This window comes from Rattus norvegicus, chromosome 19 (assembly GCF_021556685.1).
Source record: "Rattus norvegicus strain SHRSP/BbbUtx chromosome 19, alternate assembly SHRSP_T2T, whole genome shotgun sequence".
In the NCBI taxonomy this organism is placed as follows: Eukaryota; Metazoa; Chordata; class Mammalia; order Rodentia; family Muridae; genus Rattus; species Rattus norvegicus.
The window spans coordinates 38,611,479-38,625,708 of record NC_141552.1 but is presented as its reverse complement, the minus strand read 5'-3'; the positions used below and the strand labels follow the sequence as shown (position 1 = coordinate 38,625,708).

At 49.7% G+C, this 14,230-nt stretch overlaps 1 protein-coding gene across 1 annotated transcript; it reads right to left on the bottom strand.

Annotated features, from left to right (window-relative positions):
- Nucleotides 1-5,464: 5,464 nt before the first annotated feature.
- Nucleotides 5,465-6,989, bottom strand: Ier2 (immediate early response 2). The gene has a single exon (NM_001009541.1). The coding sequence runs from the start codon at nt 6,899-6,901 to the stop codon at nt 6,236-6,238; it is 666 nt and encodes a 221-aa protein (NP_001009541.1). The 5' UTR covers nt 6,902-6,989; the 3' UTR covers nt 5,465-6,235.
- Nucleotides 6,990-14,230: the final 7,241 nt, after the last annotated feature.

The window sequence follows — 14,230 nt, the reverse complement described above, 5'->3', positions numbered from 1 at the left end:
TGGGAAGCCCTGGGTTCTATCCCTGGCATCTCAATGAACATTCAGAGCTGAGAGAGGGCTGGATGTATCAGTGGCTAAAGTGCTTGCCCAGCATGCATGGTCTTGGGCATACCTGGAATCCTAGTACTTAGTGTTGGCATTCCTTCTACACTCCACCTCGCCCAGCAGTTACCTAGCAACAGCAGGTAGGCCTGGCTTGCCATAAAAGGGACTGGTTGTCTTCCTCTCTGACTCTCTGCTCCTTTTTTCTCTTACCTCCTTCTCTCTTTCTATCCTTCCCCCTCCCCTCTATCTCTCACCACCTATTTCTGGCTGGCCTCTATGCCTCCACTTCCTTCTCAACCCCTCTTCCCATACCCCCAAATAAACTGTAGTATAATATTCTATACTAGACCCGTTGTCGTATGGCTGGCTGGTACCTCGGTGGGGGGAGGGATGCCTTAGCCTGGGCCCTCTGAGGCATCCCCTCTCACCACACTATAGCATGCTTTACAAGGTATAGCCTTGGCTTTATAAAGCACATCACTTAGGAAGTGGCAGAAAGAGGAAAATAAGTTGAATTTCCTCCTCAGCTACCTGGAATTTGAGGCCACACTGGGTCACATTGACACCCTGCTTCAAATACAAAACAAAAGGACCCCAGAATTGAGAGCAGTAGCCAACTTAAAGATCTGCCGAGGTTGTCGGAGTTCAGCAAGTTCAAGGCCACCTTGATCTATATAAGGGGTTCTATGTCAGCTGGGGCTACACAATGAGGTCTCTTTTTTTTTTTTTTCTGGAAAAACAGTTACTACAAGAAAAACACCAAACAAACCAAGTAAGGTGGCCCATGCATAGCTTGTTTTCTTTTTTCTTTCTTTCTTTTTTTTTTTTTTTCAGAGCTGGGGACCGAACCCAGGGCCTTGTGCTTGCTAGGCAAGCGCTCTACCACTGAGCTAAATCCCCAACCCCCATAGCTTGTTTTCAAAAAACAAAACACAACAACTAGCACCCAAGAGAACACCAAAAGGACAAATCTCAAAGGTGCACACGGGTCATTAGTTCACCAAAAGCAACTTTGCATTCTGAAATGAATAGATCGTTTTTTTAAAAAAAGATTTATTATATTTTAATTATGTGCAAATGTGTCTGTGTGTGTCTGTTTTCTTGTAAGTGCAGGTGCCGGCAGAGGCCAGAGGCATGGAATTCTCTGAAACAAGAGATAAAGACGGTTGTGAGCTGCCTTCCAGGGATGTCTCAGTCCATCTCTCCAGCCCCCAGCAGTGATTATTATTAATGATTGCTTTTAAATTGTTCTTAATCACTTCCTGAGCATTTGCAGTTTGAGCTGAGCTTAAGGTAGCCAGGTAAAGGAGAAGGGATCAGGACAGGAAAGTAGAGAAGCAGCAGAAGCTGGGTCTCTAAGTTGAGAGAGACACATCCCCAGTGAGGGCCACCTGTAAGGCTGGAAGAACAAAGTCATTCTTGGCTACTTAGTTTCAGGCCTGTGATGTGTGTGATCTTTTTGAAAAAAAGAAAGGGAGGGGGGAGAGTCCAGGAGTCCAGCTAGGTGGCTCAGTTTCTAAGGACACATTTTTGCTTCTCAATAAACCTAAAGACAGGAATTCCATGCTGGGCTGCAGCTCGGGAGACAGAGGCAGGCAGATCTCTGTAAGTTTGAGGCCAGTTTTGTCCATAGAACAAGTTCTAGAACAGTGAGGGATACAAGAAATCCTGCCGGGGTTGGGGATTTAGCTCAGTGGTAGAGCGCTTGCCTAGCAAGCGCAAGGCCCTGGGTTTGGTCCCCAGCTCCAGAAAAAAGAAAAAAAAGAAAAAGCAGGGGCTGGAGAGACAGCTCGGTGGAGCGAGTCTTTGCTACTTTGTGTGTTCTTGTTTCTTCCATCCTTTTGCCACCCTTTCACCCCCCACCCCCATACTAGATAGAAGAGAAAAAAGGACGGAGGGGGGAAGAAGAGATTCTTGAATAAAGTCAGGAGTCAGAAAGGGGATGACATCATCCTTGGGCTGCTTCCTGCTTATTAGGGGTGTCAAGTTCCTTAGGGTAAGTTTGAGCTTCTCTTTCAGTTCTTTTTTTTTTTTTTTTTTTTTTTTGGTTCTTTTTTTCGGAGCTGGGGACCGAGGGCCTTGCGCTTCCTAGGCAAGCGCTCTACCACTGAGCTAAATCCCCAACCCTGAGCTTCTCTTTCAGGATATCTAATTTCTTCTTCCTGTTTTTTTTTTTTTTTTCTTTTTTTCGGAGCTGGGGACTGAACCCAGGGCCTTGCGCTCGCTAGGCAAGCGCTCTACCGCTGAGCTAAATCCCCAACCCCTGTTTTTTTTTTTTTTTTTCTTTGTGTACAACTATTTAACAAGTTATGACCAACAACAACCCAGCAATCCACTCTGCCTCTTGGGTCCTAGCATTTTTTTTTTTTTTTTCGGAGCTGGGGACCGAACCCAGGATCTTCCCCTTGCTAGGCAAGCGCTCTACCACTGAGCCAAATCCCCAACCCCGGGTCCTAGCATTTGTATACCTTTTTAAAAATCCCCAGATCTCCAAGCATTACACATTCACAGAAACCATCTGCAGTTGGCAAAATCATGCCTCTGCTAGAGCATGGAGCAGGTCATAGTCAGCTGCTATAGACAGTCTGAAGCGGCCCCATCTCCCACAGCTGGGATTAAAACAAAAACATAGTCTTAAAACCAAAATCCCCAAATTCTGACTACAGCTCAGCCTTTAAGAGTATTGGCTGCTCTTTCAGAGGACCAGAGTTCAATTCCCAGAACTAACATGGCTGCTCACAAACCTTCTATAACTTCAGCTGCAGGGGATCTGATGGCCTCTCCTGGCCTCTTCGGACACCTGGTACACGTGTGATGGTACATGTCCACACACGCGGGCCATACACCCATACGTGTAAAATACAATTTTAAAAAATCCTTTAAAATTCATAAAAACAAGTCATAATCTCAATAGTCACAGGAGAGGTGACCTAAATATCCACCAGCGGGTAGCTGGGTAACAGATGTGGACCTTATACTTAAGAATACTATAAAGATATAGACGAGGAAAGTGGTTCTTACACTGATGACCCTGGCAGACATGATTCGGACAGGAAGAAGCCTGACATAAACCAGTTGCCCCCAGAAAGGCACAAAGTGGGCTCTGGGTGGCTGGAGTTTGGGGAGAGGAATGAGAGTGTTAATGGGGTTGGGAGACTTGGAAACTAGTAAAGGTAATGGTTCTTTCTATCCATTTAGAATTGCAGTTTGGATTTGAATGGAGATGAGTCCAGCGACAGACTGCTTGCATATGAGCAGGCCTGGTTCCATTCCCAAAATTTAATCACAGGAGGCAGAAGGCCCAGCCCAAGGTCATCCATCCTAAAGTTGTAGGCTAGCCTGGGGCACTAGGGACAGTATTTCATAAAACGCAATGTGCACGAGTACACCTCCACAGTAAATAAGTACAAAGGGCTTGTACTGAAGCTGGGGAACTGATTCCAGACCTTGTATATGCACTGTCTTGGATTCTTTGTTTTGTGTTTTGAGGATGGAATCCGGGCTTCAGCACCTCCCTCAGCAGCACTGCTGGCTTCCGAATCTAGGGCGTTTATTGATTTAGTGACTTTTCTCATAACGCTTTGGAGGCAGGCAGTTTTTTCTTTTACTCATTCAGCGTTCCCCTCAGTAATAGCGTGGCTGCGAGGTCCCACGGAATCTTTTTTTTTTCTTTCTTTCTTTCTTTTTTCTTTTTTTTTTTCCGGAGCTGGGGACCGAACCCAGGGCCTTGCGCTTGCTAGGCAAGTGCTCTACCGCTGAGCTAAATCCCCAACCCCAGGTCCCACGGAATCTTAAGTATAGCTCTTAGCTATAGAGCTAAGAATGACCTTAAACTTCCGGGGGGCCACCACATCCACCCTATTTAATTCTGCTTTATTATGAGACAGGCTCACAGTGTAGCCCAGGCTGGACTTGAATTTATTAATCCTCCTGCTTCAGCTTCTCAAGTGTTGGGAGCGCGGGCTGTGATTGCGAGTTTTTCACGTAGCTCAAACACCCCTAAGAGAATGTGTACACGTGTTGAGGACTTGGTTTCAGCCCTCACCCTACAGTGACTGCGGCACCGGAAGTCCTGGTATGGGTTGGACAAGGGAAGGAAGGGCCCCGCCGTTCCTGGGACAGGATGTACACCGAGGCCCCCTCCCTAGCCACCAGGGACTTCCCAGGCCTGGCCATGTTTCTGTGTATCCAAGTCCCCATGAGAACTCGAGGGTCTAGACAAAGTGGGCAGCAGCGCTAGGGATCCTCCACGTTTTAAATGAGGAATCAGTTCTGGTAGAGGCTTTGCAGTGTCTCCCGGTACCGTGGAACCCTTACTTTCTAGGGGGAGGGAGAAGCTGGGAGCTGGGACTTTCTAGGCGTTATCCCCTCCCCTCCAGCCCTCGCCCTGGGGTCAAGAGAGGCCGGAGGAGGCGGGGACAGCTGTCGGGCGCTTTCCTTGAGCTTCCCGCACCTGCGGTTCCTTTGTCCTTAGGGCCTCCAGCTCCCTCCTAACCCTCGTCCCCAGGTTATGCCTAATGCGTGTGGAAACCAAACTGAAGGAAAATCTGTTCCGATAACGCGCAAGTGGATGGGAAACTAGGCTGGCTTCTCGGAGATCCGCGCGAGCGCCTCTGCTTTCCTCTTGCTGGGTTTAAAAAGCGCGCAGCACCCTGCCCAGCTTTAAAAAAGCATTAGGGACTTGCTGTGTTTCTTGAACTGGTCTACACACTATAAACTCCGTTGAATTAAACATGAACCACCAGCGTTAACATTGTTAAAAACTATGTGCTCTGGGGAAGAGGTTTATAGGCTCATTTATTTCTCTTTCTTTTTTTTTACCAGACAGGGGAGACAGGGTTTCTCTGTGTAGCCCTGGTTGTCCTGGAACCTGTTCTGTAGAACAGGTTGGCCTCGATCTCAGAGATTCGTCTACGTCTACCTCCTCAGTGGGTTAGACCCATAGAGGGTTTAGCTACTATGCCCGTCGTAGGCCCATTTCATAGATAGGTAACTTAAGTTACCTCTTACTTATCCGCCTGAGCCATACTAAAGAAATCGTGTCAGGGACTGAAAGCAGGTTCAAAGTTCAGTCACCGCCACTCCACCCGTGGGGGCCCCACATAATTCCGGTCGAAGGGAGGGCACGAAGATAAACACCCATTTAAAATTCCTCAGCTCGTCTTAAAACACTGCACCGATATCCCCCAATTGTTGTAAACTAAGCTCTCCCCAGAGTTTGTTAATTTCTAAGGAACCCCCCAATCACAGGGTTAGCTTAAGCAACAGCAGGTAAACTGTGGCAAAGAAATGGGGCCCGGCCTCCCTCTGGCTCCACACCCAGTCAAACCAGTTCCCGAGGCTTAGGGAGCGGCTGCCAGCCCTGACCCCTTAACCTCACCCCTCCCCCACCAGGGAAGCAAGCCAGACAAGCAGCGCGTTTTACACCGATGGACTTTTATTTTCCTAGCTGACATTGTAAAACTCCAGGTAGTTGGGAGTTAAACACAACCCACCGTGGGAAAAGTAAACAGACTTTCTTAAATTCGCTGGTAAAAAATTCTATCTTGCCCGAAGAGGTCGTGTCTAAGACAGCAAATGAGACCACCCACCCACCCTTTCCGCGGTAGTCCACGCCAGGCGATCAGTCTAGGCTGACCAGTCCCGGGGTCTCCAGCCACTTCAATCAACTCTGATCGCAGCAAGATTTGATTTGTTCAGTTCTGGATCTCAGCCGAAGGCCGGCTCGCCCACAGCAGCCTGTGGGGGCGAGGTGACTCAAGTCACTTCCCAGTCCCTAGGGCGGGTCCACACCCTGGCCTCCTCCCAGGCCCCACACCCACGCAAGGCAACAGGAAGCACCCGCGTCTGTCCCATGACGCAACTCTGACCGCTTGCACAAGCGTGCCCACTTGTAGGGGCCGAAACGCGAATGCTAGTGAAACGGCCTTGAAAGGGCAGCCTGGGCCCTAGAGAGTCCGACCCTGAGATTCAAGATCCAGGTGTCCCTTCTCCAAACCAAGGAAGGGACAGTCCTTTAATAGCACCTGTGGACGTACGTCTGGGAGAAGGCGCCCGCGCCCCTAGCTCCTAGCTCCTCAGTCCTTCCCCTGGCCTCTCGGCAGCTCGGGCCGCGGCTCTTCTTTACGGCCCCCCGCCGGCCTTCGCCTCGGGTGTGCGTTCTCCGCTCCGGTGGCGCCGCTCGTAATCCTCAGAAGGCCACCACGGTTCGCACCAGCACGTTGAGCATATTGTCGGCCGGGCGGCAGGCTGGCTTGGCCTCGCACGTGGGGGGCGTCGGCGGGGGCACGGCGGGCCCACAGTTCAAGAGACTGGAGAAGCGCCTTTGGAGGACGCGGGCGAGGTTAGGGAAGGCACCTTCGGTTTGTGCGGGAGGAAGCTGCAGGCGATTGGAGACCTCCGACGTCGCCTCCCCCTCCACCTCTTCCAGACGGGCCTTCTTGCTTGGTACCAGTCCGGCATCACTACCGTCGCTCAAGTCGCTGCTACTCCGGCGCTTGCGGCTGACTCTAGCGGGGGGCGGGTCACAGAGCGCGGGGGTCTCCTGGACTCGCAGCACTTCCTCTTGCGTGTCCATGGGCTCCGGAGGCTGCTCGACGTCAGGGGTCGCTGCTTCCATTGCAGCTTCGGGTTCTCGCGGCGGGTGCAGGCGAGGGTCAAGGGCCCTGCGGGATGGCGGGAACTCGGGCTGGTGGGTTTCTACCTTGGCTGAGAGGTAGAGCTCCCGAGCGCTGCGCATAACGAGGGACAGCTGCAGACTCCGGTGGAGGCGCAAGCCACCGCGCTGCATGCGAGAGTGGTACATCTTCCACACGGACAGTGTCATGATGCGCTGCGCTTCTTTCTGTACTTCCATGCTTGTTCGACGACTGTGTAGAGTTAAGCCGACAATGGATTAAGACCGGCGTTGCTGCCTAGACGACTCACTTACAGTTGCAGGTACTCTGTTAGACGTTCCGGCGGGGGGGAAAGCAAGCTGGAGTCCTTTAAATAGAGTAAGAGTGACGTCACTGAAACGCCACGCCCAGAGGGCCTCATCCGGGCTTTCCACCGTGGCTAGAGACTCCTTAAAGCAATAGGGACAAATTTACGCCTCCAAGGGAAAAGGACTTAAACAGCGGCAAGGAAGAACTTCCCCGCTGCGCCTTGAGACACTAGATTCTCAGAATCACTAGCAGTCCAGACGATGAGGCCCACCCACGAGACGGATAGTGGGAGGTAATCTCATGGCAGTGGGGAAGACCCAGGACTGGGATACATTACCCGAGGACACAGTTCATCTTGCCTACCAGCCTGCTAATTAATATTTTCCGAACAGTAAAAATGCTGCTTCTTGTTAAGCAGTTACTACACGCCGGTTACTACACTGTTGAACTTTCTCTTTTTATTCAATGTCTCTGATCCCTCACCTCCACTCCAAAGAAGTGTTCTCCAGGTGAGAAATAGGCAGTCACCCGACCAATATTTACTAAACGAATTATTATATGATTATAACACGATAAAAGGGTAAACGGAAGAAGCCTGCAGCCCTTCTATCTCCACCTTTCTGGACATGGGTGGAAAGTGGGCGCGGACGACACTGACTGGCTCTGGAGAGAGCTACCCGGTAGCCACCGATATCCACCACCTCGCGACTGCTGTCTTCACTTTCCGCGTTAAACATCTCCCAATTTTCCACAACCCAGTGGTATGGAAGTTCCAATGAACATAGGGCCTGTGATCTTCCCCCGTCAATGGAGCACTTTTCTGCCTTCACGCCCTCGGAAACAGAATTACTCCAAGAGAGACTGATATCTGGGTCGAGATGGCTGAGTGGCTAGAGTCACTTGCTGCCAACCCTAACAACCTCAGTTCGATTCCCTGTCCCACACGACGGTACAAGAGAACAGACCTCTGTAAGGTGTCTACACACACACACACACACACACACACACACACACACACACACACACGGAAGCACACACACACGCAAGCACAAACATACAGGGATACATAAAGAAAAGAAAATAAGACGTCGATTCCGCTCTGCACCGCTTCCTAAGAAAAAATTGATTCTAGTTGCAGAAGGGCAAAAAAATTCTAATAACCTCTTTCATTTTCTGTGCAGGCCCTTTAAGACCCCCCCCCCCACGCCAGCGGGCAGGCTTCCCGCCACTGCCGCCGACCGACTTCCCTGGCTAAATTTGGTTGTAATGACGTCTGGCGGCGGCGCGAACCCACTTCCGGATGCCCATATAAGAACAAGGGCTGACTTTCTTAGCCCGAGGAGCGGGCTTCCGGGGCGGGGCCCCTCCCATCGTGGACCACACCTCTCCAATTTCTGGTGCTTCCCTCCATCTGGAGCCGAAATGCCGTCTCCGGTAGTTCGCGTCTGTTATTTGGGCAGAGTGCACGACGTGCTTGACAGAGCTGAGTGGTTTTCTTCTCTCATGCTCTCTCACGCTGGGGCACCGTCCTTTGGGATGAGTCCGGGTGGGGTGAGATTCGCATCCTGAGGAGTTACGGAAAAACATCTTCGTAACCTGCGCTCGCAGGTGTAGAGGACAAAGTACTTGGTCCTGGGTCTGTTCTTCCTCCCATCTTCCGGGGGAAACTACCCCGGTACTCAGTCTTGGTGGCACGTCCTTTTACCTGCTTAGCCATCTTGCTGGCCTTTTATTAATTTTTGGGTTTTTGAAACAAGATACCACCTTTATAGTTCCAGCCGTCCTGGACTGCTTCTGAGTATTTTTTTTCCTTTTATCCTTTTTTCTTCCTTCCTTCCTTCCTTCCTTCCTTCCTTCCTTTCTTTCTTTCTTTCTTTTTTTCTTTCTTTCTTCTTTCCTTCCTTCCTGCCTTTCTTTTTTCCTTTTTTGTATTTTTTCTGCTTGCATGTGTGTGCCAGAGTAGTGCATCGGATCTCCGGACCCTGGGTCCGTTATGTGGACTGGGAACCGAACCTGTGTTCTCTGAGAACAGTAAGCGTATTTTGTTTTGAGACAGGATCTCACTATGTAGCTCTAGCTGTCCTGGGACTCATTTTATAGACAAGGCTGGCCTCGAACTGAGAGAGACTCATCGGCCTTTGCCTTTCTAGTGCTGGGAATAAAAGCGTGATCCACTGTGCTCTTAACAGCAAGTGCACTTAGCCGCTGAGCTAGCTAAGTTAGGCATTGATAGGATGAACTCCGTATCCCGCTGTGTTCCCATAAGATTTAAGGAAAATAAGATTATTAATATTGGCTAAAAAAGAAACTGAGGTTCCACAGTTGTGGTCCGACCCAATTTCCCCGCTGCCAGTGGGGGAGGCGCCTGTATGCCCACAACCAAGATGGCCGAAGTGCAGGCGGAAGCCCACAGGCTTTGACCCTCTAGGGCCGCTCTTTTTTTCTTAGCAGTCGGGCTCTCGATGGTGGCATCCTGGTGCGAAGGTGGCACCGTGTTCCGCCTTCTGTTAGGAACAAGCTAGCCTGCACCTGGCGGGTGGGGGTTCGAGTGTGGGGAGGAGGGGTTGACAAGTTTCTCCAGGATCCTTTGTAGTCCGAGGGTGAGTGACAGTGGCGGGAAAGGGATGGAAGGGAGCCGTCTCGCCGCTCGTCAGTGCCAAGGTGTAGGCCACTGGGTGACAGGCAGTTTGGGTACGGCCGTCCGGGTGTATGGGTCTCCCTGTGGTGGAGTGAAGGGATAACCAGAGGGATGTTGGCGTGTCTGGACCTCGGTTGGTTTGGGACCTTTGCCTCGAGCCGTGCTCCCGCAGCGAGGTGCAGAAAGCTGTGAATATGGCCGGTGGGCTGCGCCAGCGCTGGTGCGAACTCCTGCAGGGAGACTCTGTGGCTCTTCGAAAGAGCTCGGCTGGACCGCCAATGAGCTGCCGAATAGCCTGGGACGCCTCAGTGGGACGGACTTAGAAGAAACAAGCTTTTAGAGAGGTGTGAAGACAGAGCCTTTGGCCAGCCCTTTAAGGAAGCTGTTCAGCTTAGAAGTGTGTTAGTCTGGAGGAATGTGTCCGTTGGGGGAAGTTTATATGTCTCTGGCCTTGACACTTGAGTGGAAGGCAATCCAGGCAAATTGAAGCTCCCTGTTGGAGACCTGTTGGAAAGAAAGCTGTTCACAGAGAGCATGTGGGAAGCAGTATAGGTGACATCCGAGTAGGATGCACTGGGAGATTAGGGTATCTTTTGAAGCGGGGTACAGGTGTGTTTTGCTTGTTTCTGAGACGGGGGTTTCACTGTAACCTGGCTGGTCTGGAACAAGAGATTCGCCTGTCCCTGCCTCATGGGCACTGGCAACACCACATTTAGCTTAGGTTACGATTTCTAGACTCTCAATGCTATCAGTCAGCCACAGGAAATGAAGGACCACATGGTCAGCCCAATGGCTCTGGCCTTCATGGAGAAGAGTCATAGAGGTAAAGGATTCATCCAGCCCAAGTGTCAGCGGATGTTGCTTCCTGCCAGTCTGACCGGGTGTATTCTCTCTCTCTCTTTTTTTTTTTTTTTAAAGATTTATTTATTTATTTTGTATATGAGTACACTGTAGCTGTCCTCAGACACACCAGAAGAGGGCATCGGATCCCATTACAGATGGTTGTGAGCCACCATGTGGTGGCTGGGATTTGAACTCAGGACCTCTGGAAGAGCAGTCGGTGCTCTTAACCACTGAGCCATCTCTCCAGCCCCGGGTGTATTCTCTCTTGTGTATGTGTGGCTCTGCCCTTGTGTGTCAGTGTCCAGTCCCTGAATTCCTTGGCTGCCTACCTGCCTCTTCATCACTTAGGCCCTGGGTACACAAAATATGTGGAGTAAAGGAAGTCCTTGATGTCTCATCAATACTCTTGAACAGTTGGCAACTACTGTTTATAGCAGTACATGCTGGTCGTCTAGAGATGAGAGTTAGTGATGAATTGGACATGGTGATTTAGGCCTCTTAATTCCAGCATCCAGGAGGCTGAGGCAGGAGAATTGCAGCAAGTTTCAAAGCTCTTGTGGTCTACATAGCAAGTTCTATGCATTCAGGGCTACACAGTGAAACAAACCCCATACCAAACAAAATAAAAATTCATGGTAAGCTTGGTGAGGTGGCCAGTGCTTGCAATCCTGGAACCTGGGGCTGGTGCAGGAGGCCTGGATGAATTTTTATTTCTTACATTTACTTGTTTATATAGTTATTGTGTGTGTGCATGTATGGAGGTTGGAGGACATCTTAGGAGAACTCGTTTTCTCCTTCCACTACGGACCCCAGGTTAGGCCTGGCATCAAGTGTCCCTTTGGAGCCATCTTGATAGTTGGGTGGCACACACCCTTCTTTGAGTTCAAGGCCAGCCTGGTCTACAGATGAACTTCCAGGACAGAAAGAGCTACACAGAGAAACACTCAGAATACAAAAGAACTCCCACATCTTGTCCCCCAACTCCATGTCCTGTGAAGTTATACCATCAAACACCCTCCACTTCACCCATACCTCATAGCCCGCCAACTAAATGAACAAAATACAGTAAGGTCTGCAGAAATGGGAACAGGACCCAGCCCAAGGACAACGCCAGCCATCCAACATCCAGGAACAGAGACCAGGTCACCGGCATCATAATACCTCCTCCGCTTGAGAAGCAAAGGGGCCCTGGGATATTGCAAGGGGCCAGGAATGTCCAGAAGACGTCCCTCCCCCTTGTGCCCCTCTGGGTTTAAGTCTTGATCCAGGCTGTGGATCCCTCTGGAGCCCAGGATGGCCGTGGACTCAGCAATCCTCTTGCCTTAGGTTCCCAGACGCTGTATACCATGCCTGGTTGATAGAATGCTTGCTTAATTAGCACATTTTAAGCCACAGGTTTGATTCCTACTACTTCATAAGCAAGGTGTGGTGGGCCACATCTGATATTCTAGCACTCAGGAGATAGAGGCAGGAGGAACAGAAGTTTAAGGTCACCTTTAGCTATGTAAGGAGTCTGAGGACACATGAGACCTTGTCTTAAAAAAAAAAGGGGGGGGCTGGGGATTTAGCTCAGTGGTAGAGCGCTTACCTAGGAAAAAAAAAAAAAACGAACGGGGCTGGAGAGATGGCTCAGCGGTTAAGAGCACTGACTGTTCTTCCAGAGGTCCTGAGTTCAAATCCCAGCAACCACATGGTGGTTCACAACCATCTGTAATGAGACCTGATGCCCTCCTCTGGTGTGTCTGAAAACAGCTACAGTGTAATTATACATAATAATAAATAAAATCTTAAAAAAAAAATCCCAAAACCTCAATGAAGTGTGGGTGTGCACACAGAATTAAAAAAAACAAAACAAAAAGCCAGGCTAAATGGTAGACACTTATAACCCCACGTAATGGATGACTAAGGTTAAGGTGGGACTATTTTTAAGTTGAAGATCTGCTCGACTAGAGTGCCATTAACATGGAAGGGCTGGTGCAGTATCGGGTCAAGTGCCTCTGCATGTGAGCGTGTATATACAAAGTAAATGTAAGAACAATTAAGAGAAGCCAAGGGGTATTAGCCATTTTGTTACACCGATTCTAGGTATTTTTTTTAATTTTCTTTTTTAAAAGATTTATTTACTTTATTTATAGATGGTTGTGAGCCACCATGTGGTTGCTGGGAATTGAACTCAGGACCTATGGAAGAACAGTCCTTTTGACCACTGAGCCATCTCTCCAGCCCCTAGTTATTTTTTTTTTTTTTGCTAATGAAGCTTTTTTTTTTTAAGATTTATTCATTTATTATATATAAGTACACTGTAGCTGTCTTCAGACACACCAGAAGAGGGCATCAGATCTCTTTACAGATGGTTGTGAGCCACCATGTGGTTGCTGGGAATTGAACTCAGGACCTCTGGAAGAGTAGTCGGGTGCTCTTAACCGATGAGCCATCTCTCCAGCCCCCTAGTTATTCTTTTTTTTTTTTTTTTTTTTGTTCTTTTTTTTGGAGCTGGGGACCAAACCCAGGGCCTTGCGCTTCCTAGGCAAGGGCTCTACCACTGAGCTAAATCCCTAACCCCCCCTAGTCATTCTTAATAATCTCCATTTCAACCCTGGGAAACAAGGTCTATGGCTCTCTTAAGCTGGGTGACACTTCCCTTTAGGAAGCAGAGTCTCTGAGTTCCAGGACAGCCAGGGCAACATAGTGAGACCATGTCTCAAAATAAATCAGCAGACAATGAAGAAACTGAAGCTTAGAGTGAAATGGCCCCTTTCCTGTTGGCAGGTCTGGGGAGGCAGCCCATCCCAGTCTGTATGGTCACTCTGTCCTGTCTGCTGCAAACCCATCTGGGTCTGCCTTGCTTCAGTATCCTGCCCTGATTTTGCCAGCTGCTCAGAAGTCTTTAGTGACCTGCTGGATGTCAATGTGGCTTCAGTGTCCTCTTGCTACTTAAAAGAGCAAGCCACCCAGCAGGTTTGTGGATGGTGGGGAGGTGTGGCAGGGTGAGGTTGTGAAACCCTCCGGTATTTTGATCTGCTGCTCCTCCAATTCAGCAGTTGATCACGGATCACCAGAATAACAGCTGAAAATGAGCATCCAGGTTCTAAAACACAGGTCATGTTGGGAGGAGTTGGATGGGCAGGGCACATAAGACCAGGGCTTGAGGGGTGGTGCCCCTAGCTTCTCTGGTGCACAGGAGCTGATTTTACCATGGCACTGGCAGCAGCCTGGATGTCTTTACTTATGAACTGGACCACATAGTCTCAGATGGGCTGGGTCCTCAGGAGATGAAAGTGTCCCACATGAATGGTAGTTTTTGGGTAGGTAAAGAGGAAGCTGGTACTGTGTTCTCTTGACTTCTGACCCTTTGACAAACAACAGTGGTCTGCCATTGTGGTGGTCCTGGGTCTATTACTCTCTGACCTTGGCTGTCCTGCCTTCTGGAAAGGGGGAATGGAACCTGGGGAGCTGACCCAAGACTATCTTCCAGAGCTAGTAGGACCCTTGGGTCTTGGGCTGGAACCTAGCTTTTGCCACAGGTCCAGATTCAAGTGTTCCTACAAGGTGAAGTGGGATGACCTTGCACAAGTTCTGCCCCACCTCCACCCCCATGCCTAATTCATGACAACAGAAATAAAATCCCAGCATCTAAACCACATGCATTTGAACCATTAGTGTTGACAAACTTTGGCTCACCTTTTGGGTAGCTTCTCTAGGCCTTGCTCTTAGTGGTGGTGGTGTGTGTCTGTTAGGAATTCAAGTGCTAAGATCTGAGTATTTGATACACAAAGAC